Source organism: Ovis canadensis, chromosome 1, assembly GCF_042477335.2.
Source record: "Ovis canadensis isolate MfBH-ARS-UI-01 breed Bighorn chromosome 1, ARS-UI_OviCan_v2, whole genome shotgun sequence".
NCBI lineage: Eukaryota > Metazoa > Chordata > Mammalia > Artiodactyla > Bovidae > Ovis > Ovis canadensis.
This window is the reverse complement of record NC_091245.1, coordinates 106883809-106902694: the sequence shown is the minus strand read 5'-3', so window position 1 is coordinate 106902694 and position 18886 is coordinate 106883809. Positions and strand designations below refer to the sequence as shown.

The 18886-nt window shown below is 55.2% G+C and overlaps 3 protein-coding genes across 3 annotated transcripts in view; 1 reads left to right on the top strand and 2 right to left on the bottom strand.

Moving 5' to 3' along the window:
• LMNA (lamin A/C) overlaps positions 1 to 310 on the bottom strand; it is a 48067-nt gene extending 47757 nt beyond the window's left edge. Inside the window, exon 1 of the mRNA XM_069544402.1 lies at positions 139 to 310. The gene's annotated coding sequence lies outside the window, so the exon portion shown is untranslated. The remainder of the gene's footprint in view (positions 1 to 138) is intronic.
• A 546-nt stretch (positions 311 to 856) lies between these two features.
• MEX3A (mex-3 RNA binding family member A) lies at positions 857 to 7313 on the top strand. Its single transcript, XM_069576393.1, has 2 exons — positions 857 to 1390; positions 4962 to 7313. Exons 1-2 carry the CDS (start codon positions 937 to 939, stop codon positions 6068 to 6070), a joined length of 1563 nt encoding a protein of 520 aa, XP_069432494.1. The 5' UTR covers positions 857 to 936; the 3' UTR covers positions 6071 to 7313.
• Positions 7314 to 11329: 4016 nt separating this feature from the next.
• RAB25 (RAB25, member RAS oncogene family) lies at positions 11330 to 18814 on the bottom strand. The gene is made up of 5 exons (XM_069544396.1): positions 17849 to 18814; positions 14431 to 14626; positions 12763 to 12956; positions 12054 to 12134; positions 11330 to 11668 (listed from the first exon to the last, which is right to left on the bottom strand). The coding sequence occupies exons 1-5, from the start codon at positions 17889 to 17891 to the stop codon at positions 11541 to 11543; spliced, it is 642 nt and encodes a 213-aa protein (XP_069400497.1). The 5' UTR covers positions 17892 to 18814; the 3' UTR covers positions 11330 to 11540.
• Positions 18815 to 18886: the final 72 nt, after the last annotated feature.

The following is an 18886-nucleotide window of genomic DNA, read 5'->3' as shown; positions in this document are numbered from 1 at the left end:
GACTCTGGGAGAACGGGAGGGGGGAGCGGAGAGCGGAGAGGGAGCGCGGTAGGGAGGGGGAAGAGGGGAGAGAAAGCCAGAGAAAGCCGCAGAGGCCCAACCGGGACAGCTCCCCGCCCTCTCCCCCCGCCTCATTACCATAAGAAAGAGGGACCTAAGACTGGCCGGGGTAGCGAAGGAGCCCGTTTTGGGAGGGGGGCACACTCCATTAGCCTGTTTTCAACCCGTTCCGTTTCTGTACACTGACTGCTTTCCTCTTTAAAAATGAGGGACCTCGACTGCCTTCCCACCCCCAGCTTCGCCTCCCAGCAGAGCGTAAAGACCGAAGGCACATCCCTGTCTTCCTCGGGTCAAGGAATTCGTCCCCGCGCCCCCGAGGGCGGGAAACTACAACTCCCGGCATGCCCCGGGCGCCCCCGGCGCGCCCCCCTCCCGTCAGTTCCATGCTGCTCCATCCAGTTCATTTAAAACAAAAGAGTTTGAGCGCTGGAAGGGGCTGGGCTCTATTGGGGGCCACTGAGCGCCGCTCCTGGACTGGGGCTCGGTGCGGGAGCCTAAGGGGGGCGTCTGGACGGTGGGGTCTAGAGACTCCCGGGACCGAGGCGGGAGGGGTGGGGGCAGAGATCCCGCAGCCCCCCGCCCCCCCGTCACCCCCGGAGAGGAGAGGAGATCTGCTTTCTCGGTTTTGCTTCTCTATCCCCCCACCCCCACCCCGGGGGCTGGGGCGAGGGGAGTCGGGTTACAGGGTGTTTGGGGAGGGGGGCTTAGAGGGAGGGTCTATCTTTCTATCTCGCTTTCTTCCCCCCTCCCCAGTTCTTTGTTCCCCCCTCCCCACACACCCCCCTCCTCTCCTCTCCCCTCCCCTCCTCTCTCCCCTTTTCCCTTCCACCACCTCTCTCTCTCCCTCTCTCTCTCTCCCCCAGCTTTTGTTTCGCCATGCCTAGTCTAGTGGTATCTGGAATAATGGAAAGAAATGGGGGCTTTGGAGAACTAGGATGTTTCGGGGGAAGCGCTAAGGACCGAGGGCTGCTGGAAGACGAGCGCGCCCTTCAGCTGGCTCTCGATCAACTCTGCCTCCTGGGTTTGGGGGAGCCCCCCGCCTCCACGGCGGGCGAGGACGGGGGAGGTGGGGGGGGCGGCGCCCCCGCGCAGCCGGCCGCCCCCCCGCAGCCGGCCCCGCCGCCGCCGCCCGCGGCGCCCCCGGCCGCCCCGACGGCGGCCCCCGCGGCGCAGACGCCCCAGCCCCCCACCGCCCCCAAAGGGGCCAGCGACGCCAAGCTCTGCGCTCTCTACAAAGAGGCCGAGCTGCGCCTGAAGGGCAGCAGCAACACCACCGAATGTGTACCAGTGCCCACCTCCGAGCACGTGGCAGAGATCGTGGGCAGGCAAGGTAAGCGGGCGCCGGGACCGCGGAGAGGGGCTGGAGTTGGGGGGCACCCCATCCCTAGCATGGAAAGTTCACTTCCTCCCTCCTTGCCCGCCTCTGGCTCAGTCCCTTCCCCACAAAGGGGGACCCGCCCCCTACCCTGATTCCGAAGTGCCTCAAAGTTCCCTGCTATCCCCTAGTTGGAACTGTCCTCCAGATCCTTCCTTCCCTAGGGCTCTGCCCTTAGACAAAGAAATATCCTCTCTCGGAGAGAGGGAAAAGGGAGGGGGATCGGTTTTCCAATCCGGGGAGGCTGTCCGGAGGGGGTGTCCACTCGTAGCCAGAAAAACTGGCCGAATGTGCAAAAGAGTTACTCAGGAGCCCCAACTACGGCATGTACTAGTGGTTTGGGGAGGGGGCACCCCTGGGACCCCCAGCCACCTGGAGTTACAGACTTTGGGGGAGACCTGGCCCGGGAAGGCAGACTGAGTATCTGTCTCTTTGTTGGGCTGAGTGTAGGAATGGAAGGGGGTGTGGCTCATGGGAGGGTCCCAGCCTGGGGGTGAGGTGGGGAAGGGGGGCTGCTGGGAGGAGGGAGTCCCGTGGTCACCCGCACACTAAAGTTGGATGGTCTATGGGATTTTGGAAGGGGTGCCTCCAGCGAAGTGCCACGTCCCGGTGTGGACCTCTTCTCCTCCCTCTCAGGCTTTTGTTCTGGGCTGGCCACGGCAAGGGGCCAGAGGCCTGGAGAAGGGTCTCTGGTAGTGAGAGAGTAGGACTGGGTGGGAAGGGGCTTGCTGAGGGGTGAGGAACCGTCACCTGGAGATTTGCTGGAGGGCATGGGTCTGGGTGTGTTGTTGGGGAGGGGGGGTGGGTACAGAATTAATCCAATGTAGAGTGTCTGATACCACACCCTCCTCTGCTCCAGCATCCCTGGGCGGGTGGGGGTGGGAATGTTGGTAAGGGTCCAGATTGAGCAGACGGGATCCTGGGGACCCTTCCCTCTCCCAGTTTCCCAAAGGGGAGTGGGGGGGGGCGGGATTTGGAAATTGCAAGGGGGCTGGACTGGGGAGGTGTGGGGTGGGGGAGGAGCAGGGGAGGAGCTGTCCCACAGTGGGGAACAATAGAGAAGCTGCATTCCGGCTGGGAGTGAAGGAGGAGGCCGGCTGCTGGCTGGTGAGGAGGGGAGGCAGGTCAGGGGGGCCCCTACTCCACATCACACCTCATCTACCCGAAGTGTGGGGGGTTGGGGGGATTTTGCTGGGAGATCCAGAACGGAGGAGGGAAAGATGCCACTCCCCGGCATAGCCCTCATCCCCCTGGGGCACCCCATCTCTTGGGATTTCTGGTTTTAAAAGTTGGATTTCCTCTTGTTGTCAGAAACTAGGGACCCCGAGCCCTGGAATCGGGTGGGGACACTGTTATCTTTTCTTGGGTGCGGGGGTGGTCTTGGGAGGCCCCGGAATTTCATGGAGTCATTCTTTCCTCTTCTGCCTCCGCATCAGATGGGCCTGTCTCTCATAAAAGTAGGGGGATTTCTCCTATTCAGAGAAGACAAGCCTCCTCCTCACTCCTTAAGGAAATGGAAGTCCTTTTTCTTGTCTAACCTCCCTTCTCCTGCTGTGGTGTCAGTGGTGCTCTATTTGACCTCTAGGAAGGTGAAGCCAAGTGGGTCTTCCCTTCAAGAGATGCTTCTTCAGGGTTGGAGCAGAGAGGGTAGCGAGATCCGCTACCGGTTCTGCATCTCTAGGCCTCTAGCTTTTTCCTTACTTTTATACCTGGCCTGTTCTCCTCGCCCCAATTCCAGTCCCCAAAGACACCTATAACAGCTCTCCTGTAAGTTTAGGGGCCCAAAACGTAGAGCTAGAACCCAGGTGCCTGTCAGATGCCATGCAATTAGAAGTTGTAGAAGGGCCTTCACTGTTCCTTCCCCCACCCCCCATGCCTCCCAATCATTTACTGATATTAAAGCAGCAAGGATGTGGGCTTGACAACAGGTAGGACTTCTCAACTGCCAAGAGGTCTGAAGACAAGGGAGGAGCAGATTCTCCTTCCTAAGGTCTCTTGAAGGTGAGGAGAGCTGCCCCCAACCCACTCTCTCCTCCCACATGCCAATCTGGTAGGTTTGGAGAAGAAGCCATCTGGAGTGGAGGAAGGAGAGGGAAAAAAAGATGAGCTCACCTCAGGCCTATGGTTGGAGGGTTAGGCAGAGTCAGAAAACTAGGACCGCTGGCATTGGTTGGGGAGTGAGAAAGGGGACTGTAAGTGCGTATCTGGAGACAGGTATGAATGTCTAAATGTGGATGGGGGCAAAAGTTGTGGGCAGGGGTGTATAGGAATGTACTGCGTGTGTCCTGGGAATGATGGGGATGGAAGAGTGGGCTGGATGAAAGGATGAAACACAGCGAATCCATGTGTATGGGGGAGAGGGGTATGTGAAAGTATGCATTAGACTTACACCAGAAATAACGTTTAGATAAAGGAAAGCTGTACAGCGGCTTCTAGGTCCGTGTCTGTGTGTGTGCATGTACACACACATGTAGCATGTCTGCTTTGAGAAAACCTGTGAGTCTCAGAGGTTCTGTGTGAAGATAGGGGCAGGGATAGGGAATCGGAAAAGGAGGAGAGAGGTTTGTCCAGTCAGCCGTCAAGGTCTGCCACCTTTAGACTGCAGTCTGGCCATCCCAGCCTCCCTCATTTTCTCTTTCCCCTTCTCCCTCTTTGTCTCTCTTTGTCTGGGCCATTCTCCTTTCTCTTCCTGCCTCTCTCCCCAGCCTCTCAGCTTTTACCCACTCCTTCTTCAAAGCAGGAGTATGGGTCGAGAACACCTTCTCCCCCACCTTACTCAGCCCGCAGCCCATCTTGGCTCTCCTGCCCCAGGAGACAGGGTGGCAGGAGTGTCCATGAGGTCAGGCACTGTGTCCCTCACACGTCATTATCCGCCTATCCTCCCTAAAACTGATTCTCAGACCCTTCTCCACCTCCCACACTCCATGAGTTGCTGAAAACTTGCTGTGAATTTGGGGCCGGCTGAGAGACACTAATGGGTGGAAGGCATGGGAGCAGATGCGGGTCAGTCGTCCCAATGTAGACTGGAAGACACTTTTAATGCATGGAGATCAAGTGAGGAGTAGACTGTAGGCTTCTGAGGCAAGATCAGGGTCAGTGACAGACTGGAATTCGCAGTTGCAGGGCAGGGTGGGTGATTGAGCGACTTGGAAGTATGAGTAGCCAGAAATCAGGAGAGAAATTGGGGGAAACAGCTAATCGTCGAGGAGTTAGTGAGTAGATTAGCAGCTTGTCTGGGAAGGTCAGTGATTGTTGCAGGGTTTCAAAGAGTGCATGAATTTGGAGGTCCTACATGGAATTCAAGGGAAAGTTGTGACATTTTGCAATCTGTGGCTGATAGATACCCTGGATAGATTTAAGATACAGTAAGTGAATTGTTCTGGTTAGAGTAGGGGGGGAGGGTTTCCTAAGGGTAGATAGAGGTTCCTGGTGGGCTGGGTATTGGAGTAGGAGCAGGAGCTTGTTGGCTCCAGCACAAACCTTCTTGCCTTGTGAGTTGATTTCTCTCTTCCCTTCCCTATCCCAGGCTGCAAGATTAAGGCTCTGAGGGCCAAGACCAACACCTACATCAAGACGCCCGTGCGAGGCGAGGAGCCAGTGTTCATGGTCACTGGGCGGCGGGAGGACGTGGCCACAGCCCGCCGGGAAATCATCTCAGCGGCGGAGCACTTCTCCATGATCCGCGCCTCGCGCAACAAGTCGGGCGCCGCCTTTGGAGTGGCGCCTGCTCTGCCCGGCCAAGTGACCATTCGTGTGCGGGTGCCCTATCGCGTGGTGGGACTGGTAGTGGGCCCCAAGGGGGCAACCATCAAACGCATCCAGCAGCAGACCAACACGTACATTATCACGCCAAGCCGGGACCGCGACCCGGTGTTCGAGATCACCGGTGCCCCGGGGAACGTGGAGCGCGCGCGCGAGGAGATCGAAACGCACATCGCGGTCCGCACAGGCAAGATCCTCGAGTACAACAATGAAAACGACTTCCTGGCGGGGAGCCCCGACGCCGCGCTGGATAGCCGCTACTCCGAGGCCTGGCGGGTGCACCCTTCCGGCTGCAAGCCCCTCTCCACCTTCCGGCAGAACAGCCTGGGCTGCATCGGCGAGTGCGGAGTGGACTCCGGCTTTGAGGCCCCGCGCCTCGGCGAGCAGGGAGGGGACTTTGGCTATGGCGGGTACCTGTTTCCTGGCTATGGCGTGGGCAAGCAGGACGTGTACTACGGAGTGGCCGAGACTAGCCCCCCGCTCTGGGCGGGCCAGGAGAACGCCACGCCCACCTCGGTGCTCTTCTCTTCCGCCTCTTCCTCCTCCTCCTCTTCCGCCAAGGCCCGCGCTGGGCCCCCGGGAGCGCATCGCTCTCCTGCCGCCTCCGCGGGGCCCGAGCTGGCTGGACTCCCGAGACGCCCGCCGGGAGAGCCGCTCCAGGGCTTCTCTAAACTTGGGGGGGGCGGCCTGCGGAGCCCCGGCGGCGGGCGGGATTGCATGGTGTGCTTCGAGAGTGAGGTGACTGCCGCACTGGTGCCCTGCGGACACAACCTGTTCTGCATGGAGTGTGCAGTACGCATCTGTGAGAGGACGGACCCGGAGTGTCCCGTCTGCCACATCACAGCCACGCAAGCCATCCGAATATTTTCCTAAGCTCCTGGCCCCTGGCCTCCTGGGGCCGCTCCCCAGGGGCCCTTCCTGGAGCTGTTTTCCACTGGGGCCTTTTGCAAATCAGTGGTTTGAGGGGCAAGGTGCTTAGATACTCGCTTGCTGGGGAGGGGGGAGGGGAGGCGATGGTGGCTGGAGGGCGGGGCCACTTTCAGAGCCTCTGGTCCCCCTGTCCTGGAAAGGTTGGGAGGGGGGCCAGGCCGGAAATTTTACTAGAGTTACAACTCTGATACCTCAACACACCCTTCAATCCGGAAGCAGCTAAGAGAAACTTGTTTTGCCAGAGGTGGCCGCTAAGGCATCCTGACTCCTTGCCCGCCCAACTCACACTACCCCTTCCTCTAGGGAGGGGATGGGGGACGGGAGAGGGAGACTTACCATCTGTATCTAGAGGTGCTCCAACAATCCCCAAGCCTCTGGTCCTGACCTCTGACCTCCAAGCACGACCCTTTAGACCCTCCACCACCGTGTATTCTGTTTGAGGATTTGTTCTGGGCTTCCAGCAGTATGAGGGGGTTGGGGCCCTTTCAGAAGTCTGAATAGATTTTCTGAGGGGGAAGGGGAGGAAGTTTGTCAATCAATAAAGGGCTCAGAACTCGCCCCTCCCCACAAAGCTGGGCTAGAGGAGTCTGGAGAGGCGTGCTCCTCTGCTTTCCCTCCACTCTCTCCTCCCCATCATCCTTCCCTTTGGATTTTCCTCTTTCCTTTGCTCTGTCCTCCAGCTCTTCTCTCTGCTTCCCCTTGCTGGCTGTCACAACCAGCCCTGTCTTGCTCTTCCTCTTTCTTCCCTTCTCGCCTCTCCTTCCTGCTCCATCCAGCCCAGCTTTGGGGACACTATCCCCCTGGGGAGAGGCAGAGGGAAAAAACATTTTGATGGTCCCCTCAATTCCTCTTTGTCATCCAGAGGCCCACTTTTCTCCTCCTCCAAAGAAACACCTCAAGTTCTTGATAGAATGTATCCCTGTTCTCAGTGAATATTTGAAGAGGGGACTAATACTGGGGTACATAAAGGGTCAAACCTCCACCTTTATCATCTTTGGGCATTACATTTAGGGAGCAGTTTGGGGGCTGGGTTTTCTGGTGGTGGGAGGGGGAGAGCCAGGGTAGTGTGTCTGCTCTTGAGGAGCAGGAGGGAGGCAGTAGGAGGTGCTGCTGGAGGGAGGCAGGGTTCCTCCTCCCTTGCAGTGCCCCATTCCCTGCGCCCCTCTCTGGACCTGACCTGAACCCTTGTTAACAAATTAATCATGAAGCCTCTGAGGAGAGACCTTGTCTTCAGAGAGGGGTCACTCCAGAGCCAAGCAGGATTGGGGCGCAGCCGGGCCTGTTCTAAGAATCATGTATTATTATAGGCCTTGCACTCCCTTTGCTGCTTCCCTACTGCTCACCTGGGGCAATCACCAGCCTCCCACCCTCCTGGTTCCGCTGGCCGGGCTAGGAGGGGATGGGGGATGGGAGATGGGAGTCCCCAGGGGTCCTAGGAGATTCTTGTATATAGTAGGGTGGGACTTTTCTAAGTGATCTCTGAGCCTTGAGGCTCGGGAGTCCCATTCTTCCTGGTTGGAGAGGGGGTGCAGGGATGGGGGCACAGAGGGGATTTCCTCCTCTCCTTCCTCCTGTTGTGAATTAACTCACCTCTCCTCAGCCTTCCCCTCCAGACCACCAGCCAGGGAGGGGAGCGGAAGGAGGTCACAGCCAGGAAAATTGGCCTGTGACAACTTCCCTCCTTCCCGCCAATGTGAGCCATCCTGAGATGTCTGTACAATAGAAACCAAACCAAATGGGCACCCCTCGGGCGCCGAGGGAGGGTGGGGAGGGGGGTGGGAAGATGGGATGTCTGTCTGTCGATCCCCTCCCCCTCTCCACTCTACCCACAAAGGCGGAAGACTGTTACACTAGGGGGCTCAGAAAATTCAATCCCACTCTTACTAATTGAGCCAAACCTAGAAACCAACACAAAACACATAGTGAGAGACAAAATAGAGGAGAGAAAGCATGAGGGAGCGAGATAGGCAACCAACACAGAGGAGAGAAAACAAAAATAGAAAAAAAAAAAGCAGTTCTTTATAATTTAATATTCTATTTTAATAAAGGCATTTATTACCGTATAAATGTAGCAAAGAACCTGGGCTAATATGAAAAAAAAAGACTTTTTATTAGGTAATTTATTATATGAAAAGGATATTTTATTTTATGATAAAGTGATCCTTAAAAAAATAAAAAAACTTTAGAAGGTTTAGAATATATGTAGGGAGAGAAGAAGAAAAAAAATACATTTGTATTCAGAGTTAAATCTTAAAAAAGTGTTTTTAATATATGTTCTGGTTTACGTTCCTTTTTTCCCCCACATTTTTTTGGGGAGGAATGTCGTTTGCTTTTCCGGGGGAGCATCCTGGGATGGCTTGTGGAGACAGGGGCTAGGGGAACCTGGTCCCTCTGGGGCCCTCCAAGTAGATTGGATTTCACCCCCAAGGCTCCCCCTCCCTCTCCCCCTCCCCTTTGGGGGAGCTGGCAGAGCCAAACAAAGAAAGGGATTAAGGAGAAAGGAAGAAGCAGTAGGACTGAGGATCCTGGGGTGTCCCCCCCCTCCCTTCCCCTGTCCGGTCCCAGGGGCAAGTAAGGTGGGGAAGTCCAGAACTGAGGCCTAGCAGGCCTATGGGAACCCTCAGAGAGGTGTGAGATTTAAGAGAAATAGTTTTTTGTTTGTTTTTTTTTTTTAACCAAAAATGAGAGAGAAGAAAAACCGAGGGGTTTAAAAGAAAAGAATACTACAAAATAATAATAATAATTAATAATAATAATAATTCAAATTTATTTCATATAATCCTAGAGACAAAGAGAAAGAATTACTAGTTACTTAGTAGACGATATTCAGATAGCTTAAAGTTTAGTAGCATTGAGGGCCCCTGGGTCCAGTAGAATGTATAAAAGTCATAATGAAGAGGAAAATAGAGGAGGGAAGTGGCTGAGTCCACCCTGAGCACCACCCCCCCCATCTTCAGATATCAGGGTGGAGCAGGTTGCTAGTTATGGTTGGGAGCTTCCTTCCAGTCTGCTGGGGTTGATTCTAAGAATCCTTGGATTTTTCAATTATAGGACAAATAGATGAGGGACTCAGCTCCCAGGGTCTTTGAAAGCATGAACACTGATCATTTCAACCAGAGGAGGGCTGGGTTAGGGACAGCTGAGGTGGGAGAGCATGGTTGGCTCCCTGTCTTTGGGCAGCCCTTACTCCAAACTTGTCCTCTTGGGGCTCTCTGAGAGGAGGAAGACTGCCCAGCTTCAACCCTCCAGAGACAACTTCTCCCAGGTCTAACTGAGGAAGTCCTTCCTGAAGTATAACTGCAATCCACTTTACCTCTGATTAATTCAAGAGCCTGGTAGGTCATTCCACCAACAGACACACACGTACACACTTCTTTCTCAGAGCTTCACGGGGACTGGAGGGTATCTGTCCCCCATTCTTTTTCCTACTGCTTAGCTTCTGACCTCCATGGCAGCAGGTGAAAGAATGATCTCCACAATCAGTCTCCTTTCAAGCTGAGCTGTGCTTTACAAATTTGCAGGAGTGCTTTATTATCTCTTAGATACCAAGGACTTGCCACCCACTGGGGTGGAATGGAGATGCTGTCCTTGAAGGCCTGGGAGAACTGGCCCCCAAGGGTACAGAGTCAGGGGGTGCAGCAGGGACTCCCCAACCCTAACCATCTGTTCTCATTCACTGCCATCTGTAAGAGTTCAGGTAGAGGTCACCTGCTGTACCCTGACCCTCTCCACAGAAAGTTGGGGAGCTTGGCTTTTGCTTGTGAGAAATCAACTTGTTTTTTAAGCACTTGCCTTCTACCAACCCCAGCTTGTAATCAGGTTGGTTCCCCCACCCTTGCTCCTGTCCAAGGGGGTGTAGAGGCCTCTTGACTCTGAGCAAGAAGTTCCATGACACTAATGACTCTGTCATGCCCCTCCCTGGCCCTAGACCCCAAACATATCTCCTCCCCAATTTACTCTTCTCACCCCACCCAGGGACAGACTTTTCCCCTGCTCTTTTTGTCCTAAGAACCCCGCTAGTTTGGGAAGGTAGCGTCTGGGGTGGGGAGGGCTTCCTCTTCCCTACTCGAGGGTGCGGGTGGGGTAGGGTGGGTGGGGGGAGACAGCCCTGGGGCAGGGGAATGGTCTCTCCACTGTAGAAAGTAGAGTAGGATTGTGGTCAGACTTAATTTGAGGCATCTAGTGAAGACATGTTACAAATCCACCAGGAAAACCATTTCAAAAGCAAAATAAAGGCGGGAAACAGAACGGACCCATGAATAATCAAGTCAAAGTGATGTTGCACAAAATGCAGAGAAACCAAGAAGGGGGAGGGTTAATGTATTAAATGTGCTATTAAGAACTTAATTTTATTAAAAGTATTATTACTTAAGGCTCAGGCTTCTTTCTCGGCACGTTGGTCAGAACCACCTTAGGGTGAGTGGGGTTTTCTCTAGTGTCATTCTGGGTGACCTTGCTTACCTTGCATGAAGTGGATGGCTCCTATCTGTCTGGTCTCCACAGCTTCCTACTTGGGTCTCCAAGTACTCAACCCCTCTTTTCTCTCCTTTTACCTCCTTCTGTTCCTTGGGGCACCAGGAGACCTTGTTCAACCCTACCTTGCAGAACAGGGGAAGGCGAGGCAGGGCCACCTAGACCTTGCTTGGAAAGCCAGCTTCTGGACTTGACGGAGAAAGGGCCCAGCTGAGAGCTCAACCCTCCCGTCAGTCTGCACCAGATTCAATCCATCCCTACACACCACATCTTCTCTTCAGGGTCAAGCAGAAACCTGGATGGAAGACTTAGGCCTTCTACCTCCCAGGCTTAAAATCCCTTCCACAGCATACACAGCCTGGGTTAGCCCTGACTCCCCTTTTCTTAAACATCCCCCTGCCTCCTCCCCTCACCCCTGGCATTGGAGTGACCTCAGCTCTTGGCACCAAGGCCCAGGGCACCAGATGGTACCCGCTGATGGTTTCCTTTGTCTCTTCTTCCAGATACCCCCTCTCTGCCATGCTGTGCTCCCTCTTCCACCTGCCCTGGGGGTTGGCAGAGGGAAGGGCGGGCACCTCCCACCCCCTTGGCACTGTCCCCAGACCACAAGACTCCAGAGACAGCTGGCCCTGGGGGGCAGTGGATACGGTAGGGGGGATGAGGGGAGGGGAAGGAGAAGGACTCAGAGGAGGGCCCAGAGATGAAGGGGAGGCAGCAGGATGGTCAGGCTTGATATAAAACACAGCTTTATTGGAGGGCCGTAGTCTGTAAGGAGGGTACCAATAACAGAGATCTGGGGAGGGGGAGGGGCACATGAAGACCTTAGAGCTCCGCAGGGCTGTGGACGGGGACTGGCCCCTCTGACATCTGGACCAACAGGGCAGAGAAAGCTCCTGGAGCTTGGCAGGGCTGGGGGGCACCGGAACGCAGTGGGGGCAGGTCAGAGGCCGATGCAACAGGCCCTCTTCTCCCCAGGACCCAGCTCCTGCCCAGCTGGGCCACTGCCCAGGGTGATGGCATTGGTCCGGGCGTTGTTCTGCCTCTGCTTGGACACCTTAGCGAAGATCTCTGTGAAGGCAGAGGGCGGTGATCAGGGCAGACAAAGATTAGGAGCCCACCCTCCCCATACACACTCTGCGTGCCCCTGTCTGAACACTGGGGGTTTTGCTGGAAGGAAGAGGAGTTTGGGCGCCTAGGTCCCATCTACTTACGTGGGTGGAGTGGGACTAAGACTCAGCTCCCTGGGAGTGTGGCCTTCTGGTTCTTTCCCTAAGCTCCAGCTGACAGGGGTAGGGGTGTATGAGGGAGACTCTGAGGAGGCTGGGGAGGCCCACAGAGGGGATGAGGAATCAGCTGGGGCGGGCGAGGGCTGGGTGCCTGCGTTCCTCCCACAGCCCACAGAAGCCTCAAGGGTGGGATGGCAGTGCCTGTCAAATGGAGGCAGGGGCTCTACCTCTGAGGACAGTCTCAAAGGCCAGCTCGACATTGGTGGAATCCAGGGCCGAGGTCTCCAAGAAGAGCAGCCCATTGTTTTCTGACGGAGAGGAAGCACACCGTTAGTTGTGAAGGGTCAAGACAATAATATTTACTTCACGTTTTACCATGTATGTTTGCTATGCACTAAACCCTTGGCATGTGTGGCTCATTTAAACCTACAAACAAGCTGGAAGGTAGGTCGTAATACTATTCCTCTCTTTTAGAAGAGGAAACTGAAGCCCAGAAACAGAGAGAACCAACAAAGAACTTGCGTTGTGTCCCATATCTAGTCACTCACCAAGAGACGTGGGCTAGGCCGTGGGACCCCACAGCCTCCACCCTTAACCCCTGTATCCTGCTGCCTCAAAAACCCAGAAAGCTCCTGGGCAAAGTGTGACAGGAGACAAAGAAAGCTCATCTGCCACACTTGGGATCTCTGAGCATGGCGACGTGGGCTGCCTTGAAACCAGCTATGAATAACTGCCCATAAAGACAGGGCAAGTGGGGTGGGATATACCGAGGGACACAGGGTCACTGAGGGGAAGGGCGAGGAGATTCTGAGGCAGACAGAATGGAGGTAGGGGGACCCTGGGGAGGAAGCCCAGGCCAGAGCCCTACAGTGGGAGCAGGGGCTGAGCATTGGCAGGCAGCCGGAGGGGTCCGGCTGGGTTGTGGTGGGCTCTCACCAGCAAACATGCGGGCCTCCTCAGTGGGCACCTCCCGGGACTGGCTGAGGTCACTTTTGTTACCGACGAGCATGACGACGATTGTGGCCTCGGCGTGGTCGTAGAGCTCCTTCAGCCAGCGCTCCACCACGGCATAAGTCTGGTGCTTGGTCAGGTCAAACACCAGGAGGGCCCCCACAGCACCACGATAGTACCTGGGTAGGGGGTTAGTGGGGTGGACAGAGGCAAGGTCAGGGCCATCAAGCCCAACCTCAGAGCAGAGCTCTTAGGCCAAAAGCCAGAGAAGAGCACCAGAGACAGGGAAATATAAAGGGTACAGTCCAGAGACCCAAAGCACACAGGGCAGCCTGGACCTCCTGTGTCTGATGCTGAACGCCCTCCAAGGATACTGGTCTCGGTCTCTGAAGACTCACCTCCCTTCTCCAAAACCACAGGCTCCCTCCTCCCTCCTAACCCCTGTGCTGCCTCTGGTCTTTGTTCTGATGTTAGCCCCAGCTATCCACGGATGTATACCAGGGCTCTGGTTAAACTAGCTTCCTGGATGCCCAACACCCAAAATCTCCCTCACATAGCGCCTTGACCCCCCAGCGCTTCTGTCTCATGGCCGTCTTTCTAGAACTAGTTGAATCTCCCTGATCTGAGGCACCCTTATTAAGCATCCAGTCTCACTCTTGGAAGTTTGATAGCTCTTCTTCAGACCAAAAGAAAGAAAGTGAAAGTGAAGTCACTCAGTCGTGTCCGACTCCTTGCGACCCCATGGACTGCAGCCTCCCAGGCTCCTCCGTCCATGGGATTTTCCAGGCAAGAGTACTGGAGTGGGTTGCCATTTCCTTCTCCAGGGGATCTTCCCGACTCAGGGATTGAAGCCAGGTCTCCCGCATTGCAGGTGGACGCCCTACTCTCTAAGCCACCAGGGAAGCCAGACTGGTGGTATATAATTATTCCCTTTGTACTGAGGCTTGCAAGAGTCAAGTGACCAGTCCAAGAGAGATGAATATGCATAAACAAAGCCACAAAGCCCCCGACTTCTGCTTCCTGCAACGCCCCCACCACCCACACCCACACCCACACCCCATCTTTGGCCTGACACTGACTGGGAGACCCTCTGTGTCCAGTATCAAGAGGCTTATGTTCCTCTGTGCCCTCTGAGTTTTGTAAAGTGTGGCTATGGAGTCCAGCCTTTCACCCTGCAGTTAGATAGTGAAGGTTGTCAAGTACAAAGCACTGCAGAAGTGAGGGGGGGGTGCTCTCGATCCTAGAATATGTTCCCATCGCAGCTGCACCCCAGTTTCACCTGCTTGAAACACAAACTTCTTACCTAAAGAGGGATTCATGATAGCACCTTATTCCCGTGGTATTTGGAGGATTACATAAAATGCCCAGTGTAAAGTGTCTTGTACCTTCCCTGGCACATAGTAAAGACAAGTAAGTGGTGGTGATGACCCCTGTTTTGGGCGCCAGCAGTCAGTATCATTGCTTCCTGTCTCAGACTGTTCGTAGCTTAGAGTACTCGTGTCTTCTCCCCTGAGCCATGGTGGCCGCACGGTCCCATTCAGGGAACTCCCTGCTGAGTTTCCTTGCCTCCTCCTCCTCCACACCTCCTCCAACGGTACACCCTGACTTCCCCAGCACCCCAGCACCCCAGTACACCCCCAGCCCGGGGCTCACGCCGACGTGATGGCTCGGTACCGCTCCAGGCCAGCCGTGTCCCAGATCTGAGCCTTGATAGCGGCGGTGCCCAGCATGACAGTGCGGGTGGAGAACTCAACCCCGATGGTGGTGCGGCTGTCGTGGCTGAACTCATTGCGAGTGAATCGGGACAGCAGGTTGGTCTTCCCCACTCCTGACTCGCCGATCAGCACCACTGAAGGAGTGGAGAGATAAGGACTGAACTTGGAGGGTCTGCCCATCAGAAAAGACGAGTAGCTCAGAAAACTGAGGAGGGAGCCAGGACTCCTGGCAAAGCCATTCACGCACGCTCAGTCGCGTCCCACTCTTTGCCACCCTATGGGCTGCAGACCGCCAGGCTCCTCTGTCCTTTGGATTCTCCAGGCAAGAACATTGGAGTGGGTTGCCGTGTCCTCCTCCAGGGGATCTTCCCGATCCAGGGATCTAACCTGTGTCTCTCAAGTCTCCTGCACCGGCAGGCGGGTTCTTTACCACTAGCGCCACAGGAAGCCTGGCAGAGACAAGGGTCTCCAACTCTACGTGACGCACCCACCCCGGAGCAGAAGGAACGAGAGCCTGAAACGGGCTGAGGGGCTTCAAGGGCTCTCGGCCTGGCCTGTTGCAACGCGGCGGCAGAATCAGCCCGTGAATTTGGTGAGGGAGTGATGTCTATGGACGGTTTGTGGATAGTGGCGTTCAAGGGTTGTGAGGTAACAGGGAGGGTAGGGGGTCTCTGAGGGGTGGGGTGCACATTTCTGGGTGAAAGGATATGAGAACAGGTGCGTTTTTCTATGTATACAAGCTGGAAGGAGAAGCGGGCAGTTTGTGTGTGTTTGTGAGGGGAGCAGAGGTGGGAATAGCAATATGGGTGAGGAGAAAGTTTGGCAGCTGACACACCTGTGGGTGGGGGAAAGGTATGGGTGTGTGTGTGCAAGAAATTAGGATCCTGTTATCCTCAGGAAGGGGCAGTCTTGTATGCTTAAGACCATGGAACTGGATGTGGGACCAGTTATGCATGGCTTCAGCAACTTGTTATTCTCTTTCTTATAAAAAAAAAAAAAGGGAATAACAATTTTACTGTGAGTTGTTGCAAGAAGTAAACAAGATATTGCCCAGGATACAGTGAGTATGCAAAACTGTTGCTCTCATTATTGTTGCTGGTGAAAAGTGAAAGTGTTAGTCACTCAGTCGTGTCCGACTCTTTGTGACCCCATAGACTGTACCTTGCCAGGCTCCTCTGTCCATGCGATTCCCCAGGCAAGAACACTAGAGTGTGTAGCCATGCCCTCCTCCAGGGAGTCTTCCTGACCCAAGGATCGAACCCGGGTCTCCTGTGTCTTCTACATTGCAAGTGGATTCTTTACCCACCGAGCCACCTGGGAAGCCCATTGTTGTTGGTAGGCTGGTGCTTTTACCTTTAGGTTTTCATGGACAAGGATACACCAGAGGGGCCATGAAGAGCCTTTGGGTTGAAGGGCAGGATCTATGGCCCAGCCTTACCCGCTGTGAGTGAGCTAGGGGCTGGCATTAAAGTGTAGGGGTTAATGTTAAATCTAGCCCATAATCCACTGGCCTGGAGCTACCCAGGGTGGTTCTGGAAAGGCGGGCTGGTGTCCCAGGACTGGGCACTGCATAATCTGGGCCCTGGTCCCCACTCAGCCTCTGACTAGCTATGTGACCCTGAACAAGTGGCTCATCTTTTCTGGGTCCCAGTTTCCCTGTTTATAAAATCCAGAAAGGCTCACTCCAACTTCAAAAATTCCTTATTTGTGTAGGATAGGGAAGAGCTGGGAGCTGTATGGATGTGTGTAGGTAAGAGGATTTATGAACATGAGTGTGTGTGTGTATGTGTTTCTGCTGTTGGGAACCTCATCCCCATCTCATCCCTCCCACGAGGTGGACTCTGAGCCAGGGCTCTGAATACTGACTGTGTGACCTTTTGAAAACTATTTGTTCTGTGTCTCATCCTCCTCTGAAAAATGGAGATACTAATGGTTAACGTTTATTGAGCCCCTCCAGTATGCCCGGTGCCCTCCTGAACGTCTGAACTCACTTAATCCTCACAACAATGCCGCAAGGCAAGTACCACTATTAGGATAACCCCATGTTTACATGGGGTGGGCGTTCAGTGACTCGCACAGGGTAACGCAGCCAGTGTGGTGAACGTGAGCTGTGCTGCCCACACGAGCCTTCCAGGGAGGCCTTGCCCCCCGCTGCAGGGAGTGCAGGCAGCACCCAGCCTTCAGCTGCTGCTCCTTCAGCTCCTGCTTCTGACGGCGAGGCAGCCTCACCCGGGCTCATGCCTCTCCTGGGCAGCCGCGCCCAGCGCGCAAGCAAGGAGAGGGGAAGCCCAGAGCTGCTAGCCCACGGTCAAGGCTTTGTGTTCCTGCCTTGCAGTGTGACTTCTCTCTCTGCCCGATCCTGTGTCCTTCCTCTTCCTTTCACTGCTGTTGAGCCACGATAAACATCTCATACTCCAAACTTCTCCGGGTCTGCTTCTAGTGAGCCTAAATTGCAATAACTCCTAAGCGGCGGGGCTGAGATGTGAACCGCCCCAGGCTACTGTGACCCCTTACCCTGTCTCCCTTCCTGGGAAAAATGCTGGGAGTACAGGTTTCCCAAGCCCTGGTCTCCTGAGAGTCCCAGCTCAAGGGAGGGTGGGGCTGAGGCTGGGAGGGTGGAGTGGCTGGACAGGGAATCACAGTGATGCCAGTCCACCCTGCCCTGAAGGAGGTGTGGAGGTGGGGGTAGGGAACACAAGACTGGCTAAACACAGGGGTGAGATAAAGGAGCTGGAAAGATACATGCAAACTTCCAGGGATAGCCTAGTTAAACCCAGTTCCTGGTATTTGAGCCCACGGTGTCTGCCAAGGGACAGACTGACAAGGCTACGGTGCTGGGAGTTCTCCAGATTCTATTAGACCCTGGTCCCGATTCATAATATCTTCCCTGTGTCTTCCTCCAGCCCTGGATGGTATAGATCTTCCTATCTCTCCTTTCCTGTACAGCTGCCCAGAAAGGTGACTTTCTTCCTCTTAAGTCTGCTTGTCCCTCCTTCTCAGGAGGGAATCCTCTCTGAAGTCTCACCTCCATCTCTTGTGCCGCAGTGGCTAACTCTTCCTAGGGACCGGGGCTTCCGTTAGGAGTGGGGCAGAAGAGCCCGACTTGCACCATTAAGGAGTGATCAGCATTGTTTACTTCCGCAGAGCATTCTGGCAGCTCCAGGACTTTTGCTCCTGTAAACAGATCCCACCCCCGCCCCACTCCTTAAGCTTACTTTCTGATCTGAAGGAATGATGAGCCCTAGGAGGGGGGCCCTGCTAATTGATTCAAAAACAGGAAGGGGCCCTCTGGCTCTGTTGTTCTCTTCCTGGGTCTCTCTCAGGTATTCCTCTTTCTTTATGGACCCCCGACTCACCCTTGAAGACAAAGTTATAATCTTCCTCGGCTCTGTTCCCCATCTTGGCGCCGCATGGAGGGCACAAGTGTCTTCGAGGGCAGAAGTGATGGGTCTACGCGTTGGCTCAATGCCCTCAACCCTCAGCTCTCAAGACACCTGGATCCACCCTTCCTCTCATTGAGAGTAAGACTTCTGCAGTGAGAGGGATCGAGGGCCGACTTTAGGCTAGCCAGGGCCTAGGGAGGCTCAGTTCTGGCAGGTGGCAGAGCTGTAAGGAATCTGAGAGGAAGGAAGCTGAGAACAGGAAGAGTGAGCGGCTGGAGACCTGGAGCCCAGGTGGGTGGAGAGATGATGACGTCAGACAGGTTAGACAGGTTGGGTGTCTGCTCTCAGCCTGGGCTCTTGCAAGCCGTGAGCAGGCTCAAGGGAGTGACAATGGGGGCAGCTAGGACAGGGACAGGACCTTCGGAGAGCTAGCTGAGGACTGAATGTGCGTTGCTAGGCTCCTGGGACCTGTGGCTGAGGGGGCTCAGCTACTAGTGAGTGAGAAATAGTCCCTCAGGGAGCAAGAAACTACACAGCTTTCTGCTATTCCTTGGAGCCTAGTAGGAGCAGTAACTGGGGGGACCAGAGGAAGGGCTGTCGGGGGAGGGCCTGGGGTCACCCCACTGCAGGGCAGAGCTCTGGGAGGGGCATCTTGGATGCAGCAACTTCTACCCCTCCCTGACAGCCCAGGACCTGGGATGGGCAGTTTCTCAACCTGGGTGGAGCTGGGACTTGCAACCTACCAGCTTCCCTGGGATGATTCCCTTCCTACAGCGCTGGGAAAGATCCAGCCTTGCTCTAAGGACTCTGCATAGCGGGGGGAGCTGGGGCAGAAACAGCCAGGTGCAGGGACGGGTCTGACTGTTGGACCAGGACTTCTTAATTGTTTCTATTCTTTCCCCAGGACCTGAAGCTTCAGGGCAGATACTTCCTGTGTGCAAAGGACTTCCTGATCTGGAGAGGGGTGTGCGTAAGCTTGTGAATGCCCAAAGAGGGAAGGGGTGGCCCTCG